Source organism: Cebus imitator, unplaced genomic scaffold (genome assembly GCF_001604975.1).
Source record: "Cebus imitator isolate Cc_AM_T3 unplaced genomic scaffold, Cebus_imitator-1.0 Scaffold83, whole genome shotgun sequence".
NCBI classification, from domain to species: domain Eukaryota; kingdom Metazoa; phylum Chordata; class Mammalia; order Primates; family Cebidae; genus Cebus; species Cebus imitator.
In genome coordinates this window covers 288,535-311,447 of record NW_016107398.1, presented here as the reverse complement: position 1 = coordinate 311,447, position 22,913 = coordinate 288,535, and the positions used below count along the sequence as shown (strand labels likewise).

General features: G+C 43.9%; 2 protein-coding genes and 1 long non-coding RNA gene across 6 annotated transcripts; 2 read left to right on the top strand and 1 right to left on the bottom strand.

Moving 5' to 3' along the window:
* The first annotated feature begins 601 nt into the window (after positions 1-601).
* Positions 602-2,026, top strand: RNASE6 (ribonuclease A family member k6). Its single transcript, XM_017533895.2, has 2 exons — positions 602-892; positions 1,255-2,026. Exon 2 carries the CDS (start codon positions 1,260-1,262, stop codon positions 1,710-1,712), a length of 453 nt encoding a protein of 150 aa, XP_017389384.1. The 5' UTR covers positions 602-892; positions 1,255-1,259; the 3' UTR covers positions 1,713-2,026.
* A 6,586-nt stretch (positions 2,027-8,612) lies between these two features.
* RNASE1 (ribonuclease A family member 1, pancreatic) lies at positions 8,613-10,413 on the bottom strand. Of its 4 annotated transcripts, none has more exons than XM_017533893.2 (2): positions 10,056-10,413; positions 8,613-9,350 (listed from the first exon to the last, which is right to left on the bottom strand). In XM_017533893.2, the coding sequence occupies exon 2, from the start codon at positions 9,323-9,325 to the stop codon at positions 8,855-8,857; it is 471 nt and encodes a 156-aa protein (XP_017389382.1). In that variant the 5' UTR covers positions 9,326-9,350; positions 10,056-10,413; the 3' UTR covers positions 8,613-8,854. The 4 variants fall into 4 exon arrangements, with proteins under 4 accessions (XP_017389382.1, XP_017389379.1, XP_017389381.1 ...); XM_017533890.2 differs by having other exon boundaries at positions 8,613-9,358; positions 10,060-10,409; XM_017533892.2 differs by lacking the exon at positions 10,056-10,413 and adding an exon at positions 9,504-9,968.
* A 1,738-nt stretch (positions 10,414-12,151) lies between these two features.
* On the top strand, positions 12,152-12,997 carry LOC108308175. The gene is made up of 2 exons (XR_001826818.2): positions 12,152-12,425; positions 12,770-12,997. It is a non-coding gene; the product is annotated as an uncharacterized LOC108308175 (long non-coding RNA).
* The last annotated feature ends 9,916 nt before the right edge of the window (positions 12,998-22,913 follow it).

Sequence of the window (22,913 nt, the reverse complement as noted above, 5' to 3'; positions counted from 1 at the left end):
ATGAGACAATGAATTTCTGAATAAGGGTGTTGCAGTACCAGTGAAAAGGTAAGAACAGATTTAACAGGCAAATACCTTAAATTTGTCTTTCTCCTTCAGTCTTACAGATCTTTTGATACACAGTTACCTCTTTGGGAGGCCCTTAACACTCTCTTTATCTAACTTCTAATTATTCCTCAAAATTAAGTTCAGGTATTGTGCCTTCCAGTGATCCTTCCCCTCTACTATCTTCCCATAGTCTCTTGTAGTGTCCTCTATCACACAGTAAGTGCTATTTATATTAATATAATCTACTTGTCTATATACTTACCTGACTATCTCTAGTCTCTTTCACTAAATCATAAGCTCCTGAATTTTTGTAGCCCAGTACCTGGCCCAATAAGTATATGCATAAATGAATAATTCATTCACATCTGTTGTAAGAACTCACAACATTACTAAGTATGTGGCAGGTATTGTATCAGACTTATTCGATACATTTTCTCTTATGAAACAGAAAATCATAAAGCTTAAAAAAAAAAAAAAAAAAAAGAAAACTGAAGCCTCAGATAGGGCAGGAAACACTCAACCCATATCAGGAAGTGATCAATTCCTCAAAACTGTGAGTTTTCAGTCATGTTGTTTCTTTAAGCGGGCTTACCCTTCCTGTATACACATTATAATGACACTGTTTTAAAGAACAATATGAAAGTCTAAGAGTTTAATCCAAACTCTGCACAAGAAGTTAATCTGCCAAGCCTTAGGATTCTCTTTCTGAAAACTCAGAATATTTCTTCCCCTTCCCTACACACACAGTGCTGGAAGGGTTAGAGAAGAAAGGCAGACAACAGCCTCTGAGCTTCGGACTAATCACAGACTCTGTTCTCAGCAGGAGCCCCAACACTGAGACCAGGTAAGAAAGGAGGCCTCAGGGCTGGAGTGAGTAGAGCAATAAAGATGGCTTGGGGGTAGTGGTCAGATAGAGCGTAAATATTTCAGGAGGGAAAAGGGAAGAAACTGTTTCTGGTATGAGAGCCATCAAATGCATGAGTACAGGTGAAAGAAAATGGGATATGCCAATCAAAGGAGAAGGTCATATTTCTCTTTCCTGGGCTTCAGGTTCTTCATAGAATTATGAGACTCTGAAAAAGAAGATGGTTTTTAAAAGGGAGCTATAAAATCTTAAAAGGCAAAAGAAAAATCTAAATAGTTATGATTAAAAAGTTTATTCTTACTGTTTTTTCTACCATAATTATCTTCTCTCTTTCTACACAGAAAAGATGGCACTACACTTTCCTCTTCTTTTATTGCTGCTGGTTCTATGGGGACAAGTGTGTCCACTTCATGCTATACCTAAGCATCTCACCAAGGCTCATTGGTTTGAAATTCAGCATATACGGCCAAGTCCTCTCCAATGCAACAGGGCAATGAGCGGCATCAACAATTATACCCAGCACTGTAAGCCTCAAAATACCTTTCTGCATGACTCTTTCCAGAATGTGGCTGCTGTCTGTGATTTGCTCAGCATCACCTGCAAAAATGGTTACCACAACTGCCACCAGAGCTTAAAGCCTGTCAACATGACTGACTGCAGACTCACTTCAGGAAAGTATCCCCAGTGCCGCTATAGTGCTGCTGCCCTATACAAACTCTTCATCGTTGCCTGTGACCCCCCTCAGAAAAGCGATCCCCCCTACAACTTGGTTCCTGTACACTTAGATAGTATTGTCTAGGGCATCCATTGCTTTTCCTTTCATTTGACATAACTTCTGTTACAATTGCATCCACTTTTTCCTTTCTTTTGTTGATTTCCTTGTTCCTGCAGAAGAAAGAAGAAAGTTGTTGGGAGAATGAGAGTGCCTAGGATACCAGACCAGAGTTGAGACAAAAAGAAATAAGACTATTTTGTGCTTTATAGCTCTGTATGTTTTGAGAAAAGGGAAGAGGGAAGAGAGCAAAGAAAGATTCAGCTTTCTAACCCTGCAACTTTTGCCAAGCTTTATTGCCCTGTGTTCACAGCAATAAAACCACTTCCTGCTGCATTGTGAAGAGTGTGTGTGTTTGAGATCCCCTTTCAAAGCATTGTCTACTGTATTAAAAGGAATACTGTTTTTTGTCACTAGAAAACTTTTGAGGCCTCCCTGGGGCCTCTACCATTTCCTTCCCCACAAGAAAGGAGAGTGTTTGGGATTTTGTAGCATTTCTTCAATTCAGCATATATGGCATATACTGCTCATGACTTTATATATATATTTTGGAAACCATTGTCTGTATTTAATTGGAGGTAGTACTGATATCTCAACGATAGTTGATGATACTTTCACACATAGATTCAAACACTGGCAACTGAAGGATCCCATATCTTTTTTATTTGTTTCTATTTTTAATCAGGTAATGTTTTAAATGTAAGATAATAGTAGTAGTAGTAGTAGTAGGGATAATAATCCACTGTAGTAGTCTTAGAGTCAATCCTCCTATTATCTATTGGAATGGACAAATAGAAAACATTGATCAAGAAAAAAGCAGTAGGCCTTGGTGCCTCACACCTGTAATCCCAGCGCTATGAGAGGCTGAGGTGGGCAGCTCACCTGAGGTCAGGAGTTCAAGACCAGCCTGGCCAACACGGTTAAACTCCGTCTCTACTAAAGATACAAAAAAATTAGCCAGGCATGGTGGCAGTGCCTGTAGCTGGCACAGAATGGATTGGAAGGAGAAAAAAAAGGCTGAGGGAGGAGAATTGCTTGAATCCAGGAGGCAGAGGTTGCACTGAGCCAAGATTATGCCACTGTACTCCAGCCTGGGCAACACAGCAAGACTCCAGTCTCTAAAACAAAAAGAGAGAGAGAGAGAGAAATGCACGAGGATAGGAAGCTGGACATGGTGGCTCACACCTGTAATCCCAGCACATTGGGAGGCCGAGGCAGGTGATGACTTGAGGCCAGGAGTTTGAGACCAGCCTGGCCAATGTGGTGAAATCCCATCTCTACTAAAAAATACAAAAAATTAGCTGCAGGTAGTGGAAGGAGCCTGTAATCCCAGCTAATCAGGAGCCTGAGGCAAGAGAATTGCTTGAACCTGGGAGGCAGAGGCTGCAGTGAGCCGAGATTGCGCCACTGCATTCCAGCCTGGGCGACAGAGTTAAACTCTGTCTCAAAAAAAAAAAAAAAAAAAAAAAAAAAAAAAAAAAGAAAGAAAAGAAAAATAAAGAAAAAAGCACTAGAAAACTAAAAACATTCTAGTCCTATGTCAATACTGAAATATCACAGAAATATTGGGGTCTCGGAACAGAACCTGAACTAAGTCACCTTCACAGAGGGAACTTCAGTTTCCTTGTCAACCTCTAGAGTTATTGGGCTAGCAGCCAGGTGTAAATCCTAAGTGCAAGTGCTTTGTAGAGTGATGAGTCTTTAAGTAGCTGCCAAAGACAATGACGTTTGGAAAAGCTACATATTGAAGTGTATTAATTACCCGTGCTGCAAAATGATTCCTTCCAAACCAGACTATTAGTTTAATAGATGTGCTAACTCAGCTCACCTTCCCTTATGCCACACATTTATATCATATCTTAGGAACCACGAATGGAACATAAGGTTTCAGGAGCCTGGAATCCAGGGTGATGACTGATCAAGGGCCCTCCCATTGAGAAGACATTAGCAGGCCAGGGCAATATGACACCTAGGAAGGTGGGTAACATATAGAGGGAATCCTATAGTAGTATTTGAGTGCTCTGACTCAAAGCAGCTTTCAATTGTATTCAGCTTTAAGCTGTGCTGCATTTACATTTTATTGTCTCAGAGACTTCAAGTTTAAAGTGTGGTGGGATGGCGGGGAGAATCTGTGCTCATGTTTGGTATGAACAAGTATAGGAAAGTATACTTTCTGAAAGGAAAGGGGTTGAATGAATTTATATACCGTATGAACATTACCTGGAAATTGTCAGAGATTCTTAAAGTTAACCTAGTAAAGCCAAACAACCCAATTGCTTATGCATTGTTATTTATTATTAAAAAAAAAAAAGTTTTTTGACAAAGAGTCTCGTTGTTGCCAGGGTGGAGTGCAATGGCACAATCTCAGCTCGCTGCAACCTCTGCCTCCTGGGTTCAAGTGATTCTCCTGCCTCAGCCTCCTGAGTAGCTGGGATTACAGGCACCCACCACCATACCCAGCTCATTTTTGTATTTTTAGTACAGATGGGGTTTCACCATTTTGGTCAGGCTGGTCTCAAACTCCTGACCTCAGGTGATTGACCCCACTCGGCCTCCCAAAGTGCTGGGATTACAGGCATGAGCCTCTATGCCTGGCAAGTTTTTATTTTTTTAGGGGGAGAATACGAATGAGGAAGAAGAGGAGGGGAAAGAACAGGAGGAAGGAAAGGGGAGAGAGGGTGAGGTAAGAGAAGAAAGGGGAAGAAGAAGAGGAAGTGACAAAGAACTATGTGGCGCAATCTCGGTCACATATTTTTATTTACAATAACAAAGTAAATACTTTTGTGGATGAATCCTTTATAGGAAAAAATGTGTTGACTTGTGGTCTTCTAGACTATTAAATGGATCTTGTCCTTTGGCTGTGTCTGAGGCAGGTGGCTAGAATTCAGTAGGAGGGAAGACATCTGGCAGGCTGAGAATTTTGAACTGGGGCCTCAGGAAAGTAATGGAATCAGGACTAAAAAACATATATATTTGGCCCTCCCCTGTCTTCTTCTATTAATATTCCTTTTTGTACACTGTTTCAGTCTTGTTCTACAGAACAATACTCATTTCTTCTGCTTTTCTTTTTCACACAGTAAGTAGACATCTATTTTTATCTTACTTTCTAATTTTCTCTTAAATATTATTTATTTTTTTAGGGATTCTGGCTGATCATATAGATTAGACATGACCAATCGAACAGAGCCACATTGCAAAAAATAGCTTCCAGGAGCCTTTCTTGTAGATCATGCAGAAGAGCGGGTTAGAGAGAATTGCCCTTAGGACTGGGCAAATGGGATCTCTGGCCTCGCCTGTTCCTTAGGCACCCCCTTGCATCTTGAAATACCCTTCTCAACATTTTCTAAGTCTCCCATGAGTAGCTGCAGTCAGTCCAGGCTGGCAGTGCCTGGACTGAGATCCTCATGAGCTCCGTTCTGTTTCTCTCCTTTGGGACTTTCTCCTACCCTCAACCCTTCCTCCCACACACGAAGCCCTGAGGAGCTTCAGGACTCATGTCTGTAGTGTTGTCTTGGGGCCAGGACTGATTCCAGGAGCGTTAGCCCCGGTTAGAGATCTCATGGTTCCCAGAGAAGATGGGCTAGATAGACAATTCAATACTCTTCTTTTTTTTTTTTTTTTTTTTTTTGGGACAGAGTCTTGCTCTGTCACCAGGCTGGAGTGCAGTGGCGCGATCTCGGCTCACTGCAACCTCCACCTCCCGAGTTCAAGCAATTCTCTTGCCTCAGCATCCCAAGTAGCTGGGACTACAGGCACGCGCCACCACGCCCAGCTAATTTTTATATTTTAGTAGAGACGGGGTTTCCCTATGTTCGCCAGGATGCTCTCGATCTCTTGACCTCGTGATCCGCCGCCTCGGCCTCCCAAAGTGCTGAGATTACAGGCATGAGCCACGGTGCCCAGCCAATACTTTTTTTTTTTTAACCACACAGTGTGGAAACAGGATTTGAATAACAATGTACTCTTGAGGAATAGAGGAAAGTTTAAGACTGGAGGATGTGGGACCAGTAAAAATATTAAAACCACTTTTATAGCTTTCTTAGTGAGTTAGGTATACTACTAAATGTAGTATAGAAAGACAAGGACAGACCTAGTCATGTTGGTTAAAACTAATATTGTAATTAATTCCATCTGAAAAGAAATAACACAATCTCAAACTGATTTTATTGATTTTTTGATACTGTAAATACTTCCTCATCTTTTTAATTTGTAAAGTTATTTTTGAAAATGCCATCTTATCTAGACAGTGCTAATACACACAAGAAAGTGTTTGTCCACCTTTGAGGCAAGATTGCAAAAAAACCCCACAAAAACCCAGGTGTGGGGATGGCAATGGCAGAGCCAAAGAGCCTCACAAGGAGGAGAAGCAGAAGCTCGTGGGGATGAGGATCCTTCGGGAGCTCTTCATACTTGACAGATTTTGTCAAGTTTTTCCCTTGCTGTCTCTCATGAGCTCACTTCATTTTTAATGAGATTAATTACTTTTAAAAATGCAGGTAAATACAATGCACTAGTGGCATGCAAAAGAAATAAATATTAAGTGTTTCATTTACTTAATATTTTCAAATAAATAAAATTAAAAAAACACTGGGGTCAGGTTGGGTGCAAGTGGCACGCCCCTGTAATCCCAGCACTTTGGGAGGCCGAGGCAAGCGGATCACCTGAGGTTGGGAGTTCAAGACCAGCCTGACCAACATGGAGAAACCCCGTCTCTACTAAAAATACAAAATTAGCCAGGCGTGGTGGTGCATGCCTGTAATCCCAGCTACTCGGGAGGCTGAGGCAAGAGAATCACTTGTACCTGGGAGGCAGACATTGTGGTGAGCTGAGATTGAGCCACACACTCCAGCCTGGGCAACAAGAGCAAAAACTCCATCTCCAAAAAAAAAAAAAAACAACAACAGATTCACCTGCTGGAGTTCATCTCCTAGAATCCTTTATTTATGGGGTAACAATGGCCTCTCCACAGGTCAGAGATGTCTTATGTGCCCCCAGGTGGCTGTGGTGCTTCCCTTCTTGATTGTGCCTGGTCCTCTCAAGGACCTAGAGTGGTTTCTTCTCCCTCTGCCCTCCTATTCAGGGCACTGTGCCTCCCTAGAGTTTCCCTGGCTATGCAGGGCTACACCTGGACACTTCATCTTCACTTCCTGCTTTCTGCCCCAGATGAGGGGCCCCAGGAGTCCTGTGGCAGGGAAGGTGAGAGGAGCCAGAAGCCAGAGCTGGTGAATGTGCAGATATAGAGGAAGCAAAACTCCAAGTGAGTGTTTGTAAAAGCTTCACTGAATGTTCTCATAAGATTAGGGGGAGGAAAACTGGGAAGCTTTGGGGCTCAGAACAAAGGTGAGATAAAGTTAAGAAAAAAAATTGATTAAGGGAGACATATTTAGAAACTTGAAGTTTCCTCTTTTTTTTTGTCCTCCATTCTCACTACTAGTAAGGAGTGAGACCCTCATTGCCACAGAAGTGTGGGAATGGACCTTCTCGCCTGTAGGTTTTCTTCCTTATGCAGAGCCCCCAGGGCTGAGGAGTTACTCTACATTAGAAAATCGCAGCCTCTACCAACAACTATAAATGTAGTATATGAAGACAAGAACAGAACTAGACATGTTGGCCGAAAATAGGGCCTTTCTCTAGTTCTGTGACCTTATCTAGAGCCAGATACAACTGTAAACAGGGGATCAAATGTAATGATTAAGTGTTGACAGATGCCAAAGGTAGTCTTTCAGTGGCTGTCAGGAAGGATTGTCCAGAATGGAGTGGATTCACAGGCTAAGTACACTGGGAGCCAACTAGCAAGATCCAGGAGAGAGCTACTGCTCCACTGCACTTAGTGAAGGAGGGGAGCTTTCTTCCTGAGTTACAACAATGACTAAGAAGTCAGGAAACCTGGGGTCTTGTCCCAGCTGTGCCGCTAACTAGCAATAGGCCATGCACAAGTCACTTGAAAGGCAAGAGTTACATTTGGTCAGGGATGGCAAATGTGTTACACATGCACCCTTCCCCCTCTCATGCCTTCAATAGAGGCTATTATTCAACCACATCACTGACCAGAATCTTTTTCTACAGTGTTTTGGGTAGGCACTTCCTTTTTTTTTGAGATAGAGTTTTGCTCTTGTTGCCGAGGCTGGAGTGAAGCAGCACCATCTCAGCTCACTGCAACCTCTGCCTCCCAGGTTCAAGTGATTTTCCTGCCTCAGCCTCCCTAGTAGTTGAAATTACAGGTGCCTGCCACCACGCCCTGCTGATTTTTGTATTTTGAGTATAAACGGGGTTTCACCATGCTGGCCAGGCTGGTCTCAAACTCCTGACCTCAGGTGAGCCACCTATCTCACCAAAAGTGCTAGGATTATATGTGTGAGCCACGCTGCCTGATCAGCACTTCCAATTAGAGTTGGTACGCAAACTGAAATCTACTTGCTATCCCTCAATTCCATGTTCTCCAAAGTCACTTCCAGCTCTACAATGTAAAGTTCTGACTTTTCAACTAAGAGGTGCCCATTTTTCTGATTTAGTAATAGCTCACTCAAACAAAAAATGAAAATAGAAATTTAGGATCATAGTTTCATTGATTCCTCTTCCCCACCCTGAGGCTAAGCAGGATCTTTCTTAGGTTGCACTTACCTTCCTTCTGTGCCAGAGAATCATCTTGTTTGAGCTTCACCCCTCCCCTCTGTCAGTTCACCCTTCATGGCAGTGTCCCAGGCTTTAGCTCCCTTTTGTCTAAAAAAGCCCACGCTTAACAGTTTCGTGTTTGGTATCAAGGAATCTACAAGGAAAGGAGTTTTCTCAAGCCCCTAAAAGCTGAGTCAGAAGGGAAGGCATTTAATTACTCCATTCACCGTTCTCCAAAGCTAATCAGATTTATAGTTCTTACCCCTTGCTGAAAAGCGATGCCAGAAACAGTACCTGATGGAACTGCGTCACAAATCAGGTGTTTGCAACTATGTTTTATTGAAAGGAAGAGTGGAGGAATTAACACGGGGCCCACCTCACAACCCACTCTTCACCCCCAAAATCACGCGGGGGTGGGACCCAGGAGCGGGAAGCATGTGTGTGTTGAATAGGAGCCCTAACTGGAGTTACTTCTTTCACAGCAGGGAAGGAAGAGGAGAGAGGCAGCTGTGGAAATGAAGAGGTTGAGGGAGGCGGGGTATCTCACTGCTCTGACCTTAGGTGGAGTCCTCCACAGAAGCATCGAAGTGGACAGGCACATACGGGCTCCCTTCACAGGCCACAATGATGTGTCTCTCCTTCTGGCTGGTCCGGTATGCACAGTTGGGGTACCTGGATCCGTTCGTCAGGCGGCAGTCAGTGATGCGCATGCTGGAGCTGCTCTTGTAGCAGTTGGCCTGCCCGTTCTTGCAGGTGATCTTTTCCTGGAAGCAGACATCCTGGACATCTACCAGGGGCTCGTGCACAAAGGTGTTCACTGGTTTGCACCGTCCCTGTGTCATATTCCGGCGCCTCATCATGTCGTTGCAGTAGGTGGGGTTGCTGCTGGGGGAACCGTCTGAGTCCATGTGCTGCCGCTGGAACTTCTTGGCCCGGGATTCCTTGCCCAGGGAAGGCTGGACCCAGCCCAGCACCAGCAGCACCAGGACTAGCAGAGGGAGCAGGGCGAGGGACTTCTCCAGAGCCATGGTGGCCTCACTTTCCTGGAAAAGCCTAAGTGGGAAAAGGAGAAAGAAGGAAAAGAGGCCTCTTAAAAAAAGAACTCCAGCTCCCACCTATGGCTTCTCTGGTTTAGTTTCTGTTTCAGGTCAGCCAGAAAGGCGTCTGTCCCTCTTCCTGAGGTTTTTCGTGTAATGAGACACTCACGTGTACCCTTCTCCACGAGTGTTTTATTCCCACTCTCCAAAGCAGGTCTTCCTCCCGTCTAGGTGGTGATCTATGAAGTGACCCAAAATTCTGTCAGTTACTATCTTTTAATACTGGAGTTTCTTTGATCCAAAATACATTGTACCCAGTGCTCAAATGGCTTATCAAAACATCAGTTTGAATAAATCATGAGCAAAATTGTATCCCCGACATCCAGGACCTTGGGTGACAGAGCCTTGTTGTCTTACAGCATAAGGGAATTCAGACCAGTGCTTGACACTGGCATCATAAAGGATTCCATTGTATTTCAACAAGAAATGCTGGCTAGCCCCCAACTTGGGGGCTCCTTCTTCTCCAGTCCCATGGATGCTCTGCAGCCTGCACGTTCCACCCTGACCTGCCTGCCCCCAACTGATTTTGCCTGGGCCACATTTTGTCAATGCTAGCACCATCCAAGCTTTCTCAGTGCTGTGGACTGGCCCTGGTTCCCTCCTCTCCAACCCTGAAGCTGAAGCAGAAGCATCACCTGAGACCACCTCTTGGGCTGCTTACCTTTATCTCCAGCTTGGTGATGGAAGGTAAGCTTCTGCAGTCACTCAGCTGCTGAAGTGTGGACCTTATACAGATTACAAAGGGGTTTGGCTTCCAAGAGGAAAAGGGTGGGAGGAGCATCTCGGGCTCTGTTCAAATAAAATCAAGGACGGTGTGAGGAAGGAGTGGTAAATCACCCAGGCCACCATCTTTCCAGAGCTGCTGGAGAAAGAGTAAATTTTTGCCTATATTCTTCCTATGTGAACCACATCTGTCTGATGATTCACAAGGAGCAGCAGAGAAAGCCACTACAGCACTGATGCCCAAACCTGGCAAACTTGGGACAAAGTCCTTGTTACCTCTTTGCGGACCATGATAAATTTATACTAAATAAATGTATATGTCTTTCACTTTTAAATCTGCCTTCTTTTATAGAGCCCCACCTTAGAACTTAAGACAGATAAGAAAGGTATTTCGTCTCCTACGTTATCTAGATTTCTCCATGAAACACCCATCATGGCATAGACAAATCAGTTACTATCTTTTTTTTTTTTTTTTGAGATGGAGTTTCGCTCTTGTTACCCAGGCTGGAGTGCAATGGCGCGATCTCGGCTCACCGCAACCTCCGCCTCCTGGGTTCAGGCAATTCTCCTGTCTCAGCCTCCTGAGAAGCTGGGATTACAGGCACACGCCACCATGCCCAGCTGAATCAGTTACTATCTTAAGTCAACCTTGGTAGGAAAACTTTGAAAAGACAACTGAGCTTACTTTTGGGGTCATGTATCACCTATCAAAAATATAACTCTGGAAAAACTGTAAAGTTGGGACATGGCTGGAAACCAAAGCCTCTTTGGACACCTTCAGACTGTTACATGAAATAAAACCTTAGACAAGTGTACATTTTAGCTGAGTTTATTTGAGCAAAGAAGAACAGAACAAAACAGAGCAAACAAAACAAAAACAGTTCAAAAATCAGGCAGACCTTGGAACCAGAGCAAGCTTAGAAACTCCAATCAATGACATAATCTGATAGCATCTATAGGAGACAAAAGAAGCATGGTACAGAGGCAGCCATTGGTTACAGCTTAATTGGTTACAGAGTCTCCTGCAGTTAACCAAAGCTCAGCTACAACGTATCATTAAACGACCGTATTGGTTTAATCTGTGAGGCTTGGTGCAGGAGCCTAGTCCAAATCAATGGCTTTCCATAAATTTTATTTCACAAGACATTTAACTGGCTTTCACCCTCCATGGGATTTGACCATGTTTTAGATATTGCATGTCTGTTTTCAGGATGAGTTGAAGAATTTCCTTGCCAAAAAGCTACAGCCCTTATAGCCATGAACAAGCAGCTTGATTTTGTGTTTTCAACCTGAGGCATCCTACCTTTTATATCAAGTGACTGAGGCACACACTTTAAGGCAAGGTTTGTAAAAGAACTCTTACTCAAAAACTACACCATCCTTACCAACCACAAGTTCCTGGGAAAGTTAAAAGGACCCATGGCATCCTTAAATTAAAATAAGCAAAAATTTCAGAAATCCTTGAGCTCCCTTGCCCAAAAGTATACCCACTATCCTTTGTGGATATACAGGCCACTCCCTTGGGGACACATAGGTTATCACCCTATGAATTGATACCTGGAAGGTCCAAGCATTTAGAGATTTCACTTCTAATACTAGAGTCTGTCCTACTCCATGCAGACATGACAAAATACTGCAAGGGACTCATCTATTGTACCCGGTCCTATCACCAACAGGTGAAGGCCCACTTCCTACAAAATCTTCCTAAACAACCTCTCCATGATCCTCACCTAGGGGATTTGTCTACTGGAAGAAAAATCAGAGAAAAACTGCTTTTGAACTTCATTTATAAGGAAGAGACTTTGTCAGAATCTGTTAACAATAGATACAGCAGTGAGACTCCAAGGAACCAATCTTTGAGTTCATGTTTCACAACCAAAAAAGAGATTCAAAATTCCACACAATTAGAAGAGACCACTCCAATTGTGTCTACACCATTGCCAATGCTTCTTATGATACTTAGGTCAAGGACACAGGCAAGGTTAAAAAAGAAAGCCACACATTGCTTCAAAAAAAAAAAAACCTATTAATATTGGATCTCTAAGGTCCTCATGGCCTATGGGATTTGTCTTCTTGGCCTAGGTTAAGCAATTGGAGTTGCTGGTTCCAAAGCATCTCAGAGAGACTATCAGTTGTTCTTGTTTTTGTGATAGTGGTCATGATGCTAGTCTGTTCCATTTTATCCAGAGTTTTAAATGTTTCTATGCAGCCACTCTCTCATCAGATGATTGCCATAATGACACAATAGAAGATCAAGAAGATCATGCAATACAGTTCACTATGAAGATGACCGAACAATTTAGGAGTGGTGAATATCTGAAATTCTAGCTTTCCCTGAGTTGGTAAACTTCTCAGAAGTCAAAGAATGACCAAAAGCAGGGACTGAAAGACTGACCACACAAATGAACAATGGCCAGACCACGTATAAAGCTGGAACTCTGACCTGTAGTCTCCAGCCATAAGTATGAAAAGCCAACCTACCATATACAGCAAACAATCCAGGAAGCCAGACAACTCCTGTAGCAACTGCCCCCAGACAGCTAGGACTTGATTATTCCTATTTTATTTTATTTTTTCCTTGCTTGAAAGTCTCTCTTATGGAGTTAATAACTGAAAAGTTCCCTAATATTTATTTCCACTTCTCCAAATTAGGACCAATCAGAAAAAAGTCAATATACATCCTTAATCCATCACATAGGATGCCCACCCACAGCTTCCCCATGCTGCTGTCTGCAACCAGAGCATCCCTGAAGCCTTCCCTGTTTTCCATTGTAAAGATTTTCACTCTCCTGCCTGCTGTGAGTGTCTCCCAAATGCAAGTGATGGTAGTTGCCTGCCATCTTTAGCCAACTCTGAATAAACAGCCTTTGCTTATTCTCATTTGGGTGGCTGTGTTCATTTCCACAAGATCTTGAGAAGAATAAGGAATTGGGTATGTACAGGGTAAGGGTGTTTTTACAAGAAAAGCTCAGGTAATCTGAATGATGTCCTGTCATTAGGCTGGCTCCAAAATCTCAGCACAGCCCCCCAAATACACATGTACAAGCACACACACACCCTATATGCACAAATGTACAATATGCACACACACACACACACACACACACACACACACACACACACACACAAATAGATGGTATTCTGGGATTCCTTCTGAAGCCCAGAAAGTGAGAAAGCAAAGGAAAATTAGAACAGGAAGAGATGGAAAAGTAGGGGCAGACAAAGGGAAGTGAGTGGTGTTTGAAAGTGGAGGGAAGTGAGGGAAAAGGATGGAAGAATTAACCTAAAGAGATCCAAAGCCCATGCTGTCCCATGCCTCCCACCTATTCCCTGCAACCTGGATGCCCATGAAGATAAAGTAGGATAAAGATATAAAGATAACAGCCAAGATGACATCCCTCAACTCATTCCTTTTTTTTTTTTTTTTTTTTTTTTTTTTTAAGACAGCTGTTGCCCATCTCAGCTCACTGCAACCTCTGCCTCCTGGGTTCAAGCGATTCTCCTGCCTCAGCCTCTTGAGTAACTGAGATTACAGGTGCCTGCTACCACGTCTGGCTACTTTTTGTATTTTTAGTAGAAACGGGGTTTTGCCTTGTTGGCCAGGCTCATCTTGAACTCCTGACCTCAAGCAATCCACTCGCCTCAGGCTACCAAAGTGCTGAGATTCCAGGCGTGAGTCACTGCTCCTAGCCAACCCTTCCTCTTGTAGAAAGCTCGGTTCTGGCCTGCAGGGTCCTCTTCCCTTGCGTGCTTAGGCCACTTACTGGCTAATGCTGACCTATGACAGATCAGGGAGCAGAACTGAGCAAGAAGCTACAGTGGCAGAGTCAGAGCCTTTATTTTAAGTTCCCTCCAGCTGGGCACTCTTCCTCTCTTCTTTCTCTCAGTGGCCTCAGACATTAAAGAATTTGGGACAGATGCAGTTAAGAGTTCTCAGCCATGTCTGAGGAAGTATGTCTGAGTCTGAGGGTGTTTGAAGGCATGTGAGGGGCAGGAATGCAGCTTCAGCAAAGCTGTGCTTCATCTTCAGGTCTCAGCCTCTCCCTCCTGAGTTCCTTCCCTGTCTCTCTTCTTCCACACATCTACACAGAAACTCCTTGACCAACCCCCCAACCCTACCTCTCTGTCTGTCTCTCTCTCTTTTCTTCTTAAGAATCCAGAATTGGCCAGGTGTGGTGGCTCACTCCTGTAATCCCAGTACTTTGGGAAGCCGAGGCAGGCAGATCACAAGGTCAAGCATTTGAGACCAGCCTGGCCAACATGGTGAAATCCCATCCCTACTAAGAATATGAAAATAAGCCAGGTGTGGTGGTGGGCACCTGTAATGCGAGCTACTCTTGAGGCTGAGGCAGGAGAATCTCTTGAACCCAGGAGGCTGTGGTTGTGGTGAGCCGAAATTGCACCACTGCACTCCAGCCTGGGCAACAGAGCAAGACTCCACTAAAAAAAAAAAAAAGAAAAAGAAAAAGAATCTGGAATCATTTAGAGCATAGTGAGACTGAATATACATATTTAAGCCTTATTTCCAAATATAGAATAAAATGTTTTAGCTCCAGGCTGGGCGCAGTGGCTCACACCTGTAATCCCTGCACTTTGAGAGGCCTACGTGGGAGGATCACAAGGTCAGGAGTTCAAGACCAGCCTGGACAACATGGTGAAACCCCATCTCTACCAAGAATACAAAAATTAGCCAGGCGTAATGGCATACTCCTGTAATCCCAGCTACTCAGGAGGCTGAGGTAGGAGAATCCCTTGAACCCGGGAGGCGGAGCTTGCAGTGAGGCAAGATTGTGCCATTGCACTCCAGCTTGGGTGACAGAGTGACAGTCTTTCTCAAAAAAAAAAAAAAATTTAGTTCCTTTTAAAAGGACTTCACTCAATGAGAGTGGATATAACTGAATCATTTTCTTGGGGAGAGCATCTCCTGTCTCCCTAAAATCTCTGTGCAGAAACATGTACTAAGCTGAGTGTGAAGGAATTGGTGTGAGGGGGAAATATCCAATTGCATGAAGGCGAAAAGCAAGGTTGTGGAGCCTGGTGGGCTCCAGAAAGTATGCGTGCAACTGGCGTACCTCAAGTCCTTGGGAGCCTGAACCTGTCCTCCTTAGAAAGTGACTCTGCAGTGAAGACATCAGATTTCTTAACACTTTTCCCAAAATGCCAACTTCTCTGTCACTGAGCATGGCTGGGCTACCCAGGTCCCAAGTTTGACTTTCTTATAGGAGGACAAACTTGAGAGTTCAAGGCCACCAGTGACAGTCACGTCAGGAAATCACACCAGTAACCGGCCTGCTCCCAGGCTTCAGTGGGGACATAGGGGAAGTAAATTTTTGCCCTTTTCACAGAGTGCCTGGAATTAATCCCTGAAATCCTCCTAAAGCCAGAGGCAGCCTTAGAAGGTTAGAACTACATCACACCCAAAAACTCAGGGCCCCAAGGAGCCTCCTTAGAGACAGGTTGTGGGAAGCCCCACTCCTCCCATGTTCTTCTCTCAGGTAACACATATGCCCCTGTCCAAGTCTACACAGTTTTCCTGACTGGAGCAAAGGTCAATTTGAATTGCAGGAACTTGGGAGATTTTATGATCCTCTGGGCTAAAGAATCTCTTAGGGGACAGTATAGGCCCTCAAGCCCACTCTAAAACTAAGCATTAATAGGCCTCAACTGAGAAACCTCCTCCCCGGTGAAATATTATGCAATCTTTTTCCAGATTCTGTCTCCTGTCCATAGTGCAACGTTTTGCCTCATGTGACAAACCAACTACTGAAGGGGAAAATGCATCCATGGCTGTGCTGGCTATCAGTCCTGTTGTTTATTCCCCTTTTATAAGACTTTCCACCTCTCTGCCGATTAGCCTCTCACCCCCCCCGCCCCCCACCACAGCATGAACTGGGAGAGGAAGAGGTTCTGATGCCAAGCCCTTGGCTGAGGCCCAGCAGGCACAGGTTCTACCTTCCCAGACAGTGGCCCTGACTGGCCTGTGAGTTCACCAGGTGCAGTCAACAGTCTGGTCTCCAGAACACACAGGAGGCCTCCACCTGCCCTGGCACCACCATCCCATCCTCCTGACACTATCGGTTTTCCTCAGCCCCAAGGACAGGGTTCACTCTCCATATGTCCCTTCCCACCCCACAGACCAGCCCAGGTCTTTTATAATGGAAATCAGATGTTGCCAGGTATCTAAAGAAAGATAGGGACTTCATTGTCTGTGGTTGCTGATTACAGAAGACCTGATTCCCTTTCGGCCTGGGCTGTTCAGTGGTCTCTTGACTTCAACCATTTTATGAGAATTTTTCCTATCCCTGACTCAACCCACCAACACCACCCTTCCCCTGTAGAGCAGTCACCAGTGCCTAGCAGCCCTTTCCTAAGAGACAGCCCACTTGCCCCAGCTCTTCTAAGAGCTTATTGCTGAGGTTATCAAGGTATGAACTTTTGACCAGGACTCCCATGTGAAAGAAAATATGAACATTTACTTTTGAATTCAAGGAACAAAAAGACACAAGCAACAGAAAGTAACTCCCTCTCATTGTACACAGGAGATTGAGGGCCAGGGCAGACCAAGGTCAGACAGCACCTTGGCAGCAGAGGTGGAAAGCAGCCTCCGTCCCCTGCTTCCCCACTCTCTGTGTGGCAGCGTTCTCACTATATCATGCTGCTGGGTGTGCTGAGTGGAGAGGCTGCCTCCAGGATGTGCACTTAAAGCGCTACACTTATGGTGAAACTGATCTCTTCTTGTAGGTCTAGATTTCCCCCCAAGTCCTCCCACAGCTCTTCCTGCTGGGAGTTGTGGGAGAAAACAGAGATGCCTGTGCTGCTGATCCCTTCTGAGGAGTTGGGGGACTGGGGACTCCTACTGAGGTCTCATTAGGGGCCCTTCCCTGGGGCAGCTGGAGTGTTGGTGAGCAGGTCAGGGCCCCTGCTCTTTAGTCCATGGAAGCATTTGTTGATTCCACAGAGACACTGAAGGAAGGGAAGCCCTCTTTGGAGGATGAGGCCTCTAGGAGGACAACTGCTCCAAGCAGTAGCCTCCCTCTTTGAAGAGGCCTCACACGCTGGTTTCATCAAGGAAACAAGGTCTAGAGGAAAATCATTTGCTTAGAAATGTTTCCACTTGAGCATGGTGGTGCACGCCTGTAATCCCAGTACTTTGGGAGGCCGAGGTGGGTGGATCATTTAAGGTCAGGAGTTCAAGAACAGCCTGGCCAACATGGTGAAACCTGTCTCTACTAAAAGTACAAAAATTAGCCAGGTGTGGTAGTACATGCCTTTAATCCCAGCTACTAGGGAGGCTGAAGCAGGAGAATTGCTTGAACCCAGGGGGCAGAGGTTATAGTGAGCTGAAATTGCATCACTGCAGTCCAGCCTGGGCGACAGAGCAAGACTCACTCTAAAAAAAAAGGCAATGTTTCTTATCACATCTTCCATCTTCTGCCTCCTCCTGTTAATCTTGAGGATTGTCATAATGACCTGGCAGTGCTTCTTTTCATGTAGGAGGACATATTGCCAAGGGACAAAGCACATGGATAGGGGAGTCTATCAGGCCTATCAAGGTGAAGAGAGGCCAGTCTTATCTCATTTAGAGAGCAAGTTTCACATATTCTCCAATGGACCCTGTTATCTTTCACTAAATTCAGTCTTCTGACCCATTATCTGACTTGCTTCCCTCACTCCAATCCGATCTGGCTGAGTTCCTACCCCCTGAACATGGTTCTTACTTCTCCAGAAAAGCCAGTCTTTAACCTCTCTCTGCCTTTCTGGTTCTGCCCCAAACTCAGCTCTACTTCCTCTTTTTTCTTGTTCTTTTAGCTATTTATATCTCTCATATAGAAGCTAAAAAGCAAACCTCAGCAGAGCTATAGTTGTTTTATGTGAGCAGAAGAGGGTATCTTACTCAGCACATACACATGTGAGGAAAAGTGTGGGTGTCTGTTACTGCACTAAGGTGTAGGGTTTGTTTTTTGAAGTTCTCACCTATACTTCTTCCCCCATCCTCCTAAATTCCTGTGAAAGACCAGCAAAAAAAAGGGATTTTAACCCCAATGTGGATTTTGTGTATGTTCACACTAAATAAAATTCACAAAGTCCTATCTTTCTATGAAAAAATTAAATGCCACAGTGTATTCACACTTACAGGAATTTAAAGCTTTCATTGTAAAGCTAAGGCAACATAAAGAGTAAATGATGTAATTTAATGTATACATTTATTATATGTTGATTTCTATAGTAGTAAAAAAGAATTTTGGTCTGTCTGTGGTTTCATCATTAATTCACTAGGTTAAATAGAAAGCTTCAAGACTATAGTATTAACAAATACCCAAAAATTACAGATAAATCTAGTAATGGAGCTTATAATACAGAATTAGGAGGTACTCATTAATGAATTTTGGATACAAGTCAACAGTCAGTCAGTAAATATTCATTAGGAAGTTGCAGTATATATTTTTCTAAGTTATGAAGTGACCTAGATATGGAATATTGAAAAGATGCAAAATATTTAAATTCTTGCTAAATTAATAGAATATACTGCTTGTATTTTCATCACTTACAATAACGTTATTAACATTTTACAGTGTAATTCTCCACACTTTTTTCTACATGTATGATTTTATAAAATATGAAGTACTATAACACTGCTTCAGATTCTGCTTTTTCTCTTCAAATGCATCTGGGGTCCCAGTAATATTTAATTTCTTAACCTGGGTAGTGGTGAACACAGATCTGTTTGCTTTGAGTTAACTTACTGAGCTATGTAATTATGATTTTTCTGTGTGTAGGTTTCAATTTTTTTAAGTTTATTTAAAAATGTGTCCTAGGCTGGGTGTGGTGGCTCATGCCTGTAATCCCAACATTTTGGGAGACTGAAGCAGGTGGATTGCTGGTGCCGAGGAGTTCGAGACCAGCCTGGCCAACACAGGGAGACCTTGTCCCTACTAAAAATTTAAAAAATTAGCCAGGCATGGTGGCTTGCACGTGGACCAGCCTGCGCAGCGTAGGAGAAACCTTGTCTATCCCAAAAAACAAAACAAAACAAAAAACAAAAAAAAATTAAATTACCTGGGTGCGATGGTACATGCCTGTAGTCCCAACTACTCAGGAGTCTGAGGTGGGAGGATGGCTTGAGCCCAAGAGGGTGAAACTGCAGTGAGCCATGATCAAACCACTGCATTCCAGCCTGGGCGACAGAGTGAGACCTTGTCTCAAAAACAAAAACAAACAAACAAAAATCCATCCTATTCCAAGTCAACATGTATCTATATTACTCTGAATGGCTCTACAGTATTTCATGTTATGGATATATAATAATTCATTAAACAAATTCTGTATTGGGGGACATTTATAAGATTTGCAACTTTTTACATGTACACTGTCTTCAATAAAAGCTCTTATATGTTTGCATTTATACTCTTGTGTCATAGGGCAGATTTCCTACAAAAATAAACCCTGAGATTAAAATGTGCATTTAAGATGTTTACTGGGGAGAAATCTTGGAGCAATACCTGCAGAGGGAATGAAGGAAGCATAATTGGGTAGGGGAGGTAGAATTTTCATGCAGTCACAACAAAGGTCTTGGCCAATCCCATAGGAATGCTAGCTTTCTCTAGAACTAGATTGACCTTCAGAGTTGTCCTGAATTAAGGTAAAGGGACCAAGCCTTTACATCCCCTCACCATTTATTAGATGTGGACTGCCCCTGGGGAGGAGGCTTTACTTTTAGCAGGATGGTTCTCTGCCACTGTTACAGTCTCACCAATGCACCACAATATAGCAGTCTCTTGCTGCCCAAGGTAAAAACACTAAAACCTTTCTCACTAAAACCTTTCCCAATTCTCCCCCACCCCATTCAGACAAACTTTTCCTTCTAGGTAGTCAAAAAGAACAACAAATTCAAGCCACATTAAATACATTTGAAGAAGAAAGTGTATACATTCAAGAGGGGGAAAATTGTTAAAACAAGTAGTTTGGACAGTTCCTCTTCAAAGAGTTTCACTTTGTTACAAACAAGGTGTTCTTCTCCAAGAGGTTTTTACTTCCTTGTTCTATCTGTCCTGAAGTCTTATTTCCCTGTTCTTTGTCTAAATTAATCTTGCCTGCCAATCTATCAGCCTCTCCCACCCTGCTGTGCTCAGGCATGCCCACCAAGAAATCACCCCCTCTCAGCTATAACAGCTTTTCCCTGCTGTAACAGCTTTTTCCAGCCAAAACTGATCTTCCCAGCTTCCCACGGATATAACCTGCATTCCTGCACTTTTCAAGTTAGCCAATTGGGTTCAGCTTAGATTGTGCGGTCCAACTCCAGCCCATGGAGGCAGGACACAGTAACAGGGACAAGCTGTGTTAAGAGATACTAAAAACCCCTGCTCTCCTTTGTTCTATGTGTGCTCACCATCACTCCATCTGTGAGTAGCACCCTTTCTGCAGAAAGTAAATTTGCCTTGCTGAGAGATCTTTTGTCTCAGTGCTGATTCTTCTTTGTGGCACTGAGCATTTGTTCCCAACAGAGACCAAATGTATACATTGCACAAAATCAGGAGATGTAAGTGTGAATAAAACACACTTTCTGTTCTTGAAAACAGTGTAATTTAGGAGACTGAGAAGAAAGAATTCCCACTGAATATGAGAAGTGGTATAATAGAGAATGTGTGAAATGCTGTGGAATCACAGGTAAAAGAGCAGGCAAGGGCATTCTATTGTTTGACAGAGGAGAAAAAAATGGTCTCTTGCTCTCCTATTAGAAGTGAAATATCACTTTTATAGAGGGCAGTTGATAATATCTAAAGCCTTATCAAAAGTCCATGTTCTCTAAACGCAGCTAGGAATGTATGCCAAGGAAGTAATTGGGCAAGTTTTAGTGGATGCAGGAGGATGATCTAGCAGATCCCATGTATTGGTGAGTTGTTTAGGAATTGAGGCTCTCTTTTTTGGAAGAGTCCGTTTCTGACTTGCTCACTCCAGTTTTTAAAGAGTAAAGGAGGACAGGTTCTTGCCTCCAACAGAGAGCATAGTCTATCTCCTCTTGGGAGACCGGACTCTTGTCATTAACACATTCTATTAAAAGCTGACAAATCCACTCCTCATTGGACCCGAATTTTGGCCAGAAAATTGTGGGTTTGAGGATAGACTCTCAAGTCCAAATAAAACAACAATATTTTATCATTTGCTGATTTCTTTTATATTTATTATCTTTCCAATATTTTAACATAAGTTCCAGAAGATTAACAGGAGGAATTTCATCATCTGTTTGGCTCTTTATCTTCCCCGTCTTACTTGAAATATTTCCCATCTTGAAGGTTTGGAGTGGTGCCTAACTAGGGTAGGCCTTTTCCGTGGAGTTTTCAACCCTCCTTACTGGAGGTGTCAAACACTCCTGGTTGCAGGGTTGGGGAGGGAGCTCAACTTCTCCTATTAGAAGTTTCTTGCCCTGCCTTCCCTTGGAGGCTTGCCTAGGCTCAGTCCCTCCTATCAGAAGTTTCTTGCCTTCCCTTTCCCTGGAGGTTTTGTTAAAGCTCAACCTCACCTATTAGGTCTCTTGCCTTTCCTTCTCTGGAGGTTTAACCCCACCTAATGGAGGCTTCTTGCACAGCTCTCTCTTCACTTCCTCTGCTCTGGCCACTTCCCTCGAGGGACTGCTTCAGACTGCTTCAAGGAGCCATGTGAGGTGACCACAGAACCACAAATTGGACTCACTCACTTACTCCACATGCACTTTCAACCTCCAGAATCCTCCCCACTCAATCTCCCGACCACCAAGGAAATACTTTGTCACTCCTGTTACACTTCTTACCTTGGTCTGTGCACAGAGTTACCTGGTCACTGTGGTGTTGCAAGCCTTTTCTTCCCTGTTGCTGAGAATCCAGGTTTATTCATCACACAGGGTGAGTCCCGGTTCCTTTCCCCTGAGGCCACCACAACAAGGCAGCAGGATGTATCTCCTCATGAGAGGTGATCAGAGACCCTTTTCCCAGGGGGAGAATGAAGTCCCCATATGGGCCACCAAATTTGTTGGGAACAAATGCTTGGTGCTGCAAAGAAGAATCAGCAGTGAGACAAAGGATCTCTCAGCAAGTCAAATTTACTTTCTGCAGAAAGAGTGCTACTCACAGATGGCATGATGGCGAGCACACATAGAACAAAGGAGAGCAAGAGTTTTTATTATCTCTTAACGCAGCTTGACCCTGTTACTGTGTCCTGCCTCCTTTGGCTGGAGTTGGACTGCACAATCTAAGCTCAACCCAGTTGGCCAACTTGCAAAGTGTGGGAATGCGATTACATCACTGGGAAGCTGCGAAGATCAGTTTCGGCAGGGAAAAGCTGTTACAGCAGGGAGGGGGTGATTTCTTGCTGGGCATGCCTGAGCACAGCAGGGTGGGAGAGGCTGATAGATTGGCAAGCAAGATTAATTTAGACAAAGAACAGGGAAATAAGACTTTAGGACAGATAGAACAAGGAAGTAAAAACCTCTTGAAGAAGAACACCTTGTTTATAACAAAGTGTAACTCTTTGAAGAGAAACTGTCTTAAACTTTGTTTTTTTTTTTTTTTTTTGAGACGGAGTTTCGCTCTTGTTATCCAGGCTGGAGTGCAATGGCGCGATCTCGGCTCACCGCAACCTCCGCCTCCTGGGTTCAGGCAATTCTCCTGCCTCAGCCTCCTGAGTAGCTGGGATTACAGGCACGCGCCACCATGCCCAGCTAATTTTTTGTAGTTTTAGTAGAGACGGGGTTTCACCATGTTGACCAGGATGGTCTCGATCTCTTGACCTCGTGATCCACCCGCCTCGGCCTCCCAAAGTGCTG

What these genes read in the sequence shown, in the direction of transcription:
- RNASE6 (XM_017533895.2), top strand. Translation starts at nt 1,260, where the DNA reads ATGGCACTACACTTTCCTCTTCTTTTATTGCTGCTGGTTCTATGGGGA.
- RNASE1 (XM_017533893.2), bottom strand. Translation starts at nt 9,325, where the DNA reads ATGGCTCTGGAGAAGTCCCTCGCCCTGCTCCCTCTGCTAGTCCTGGTG.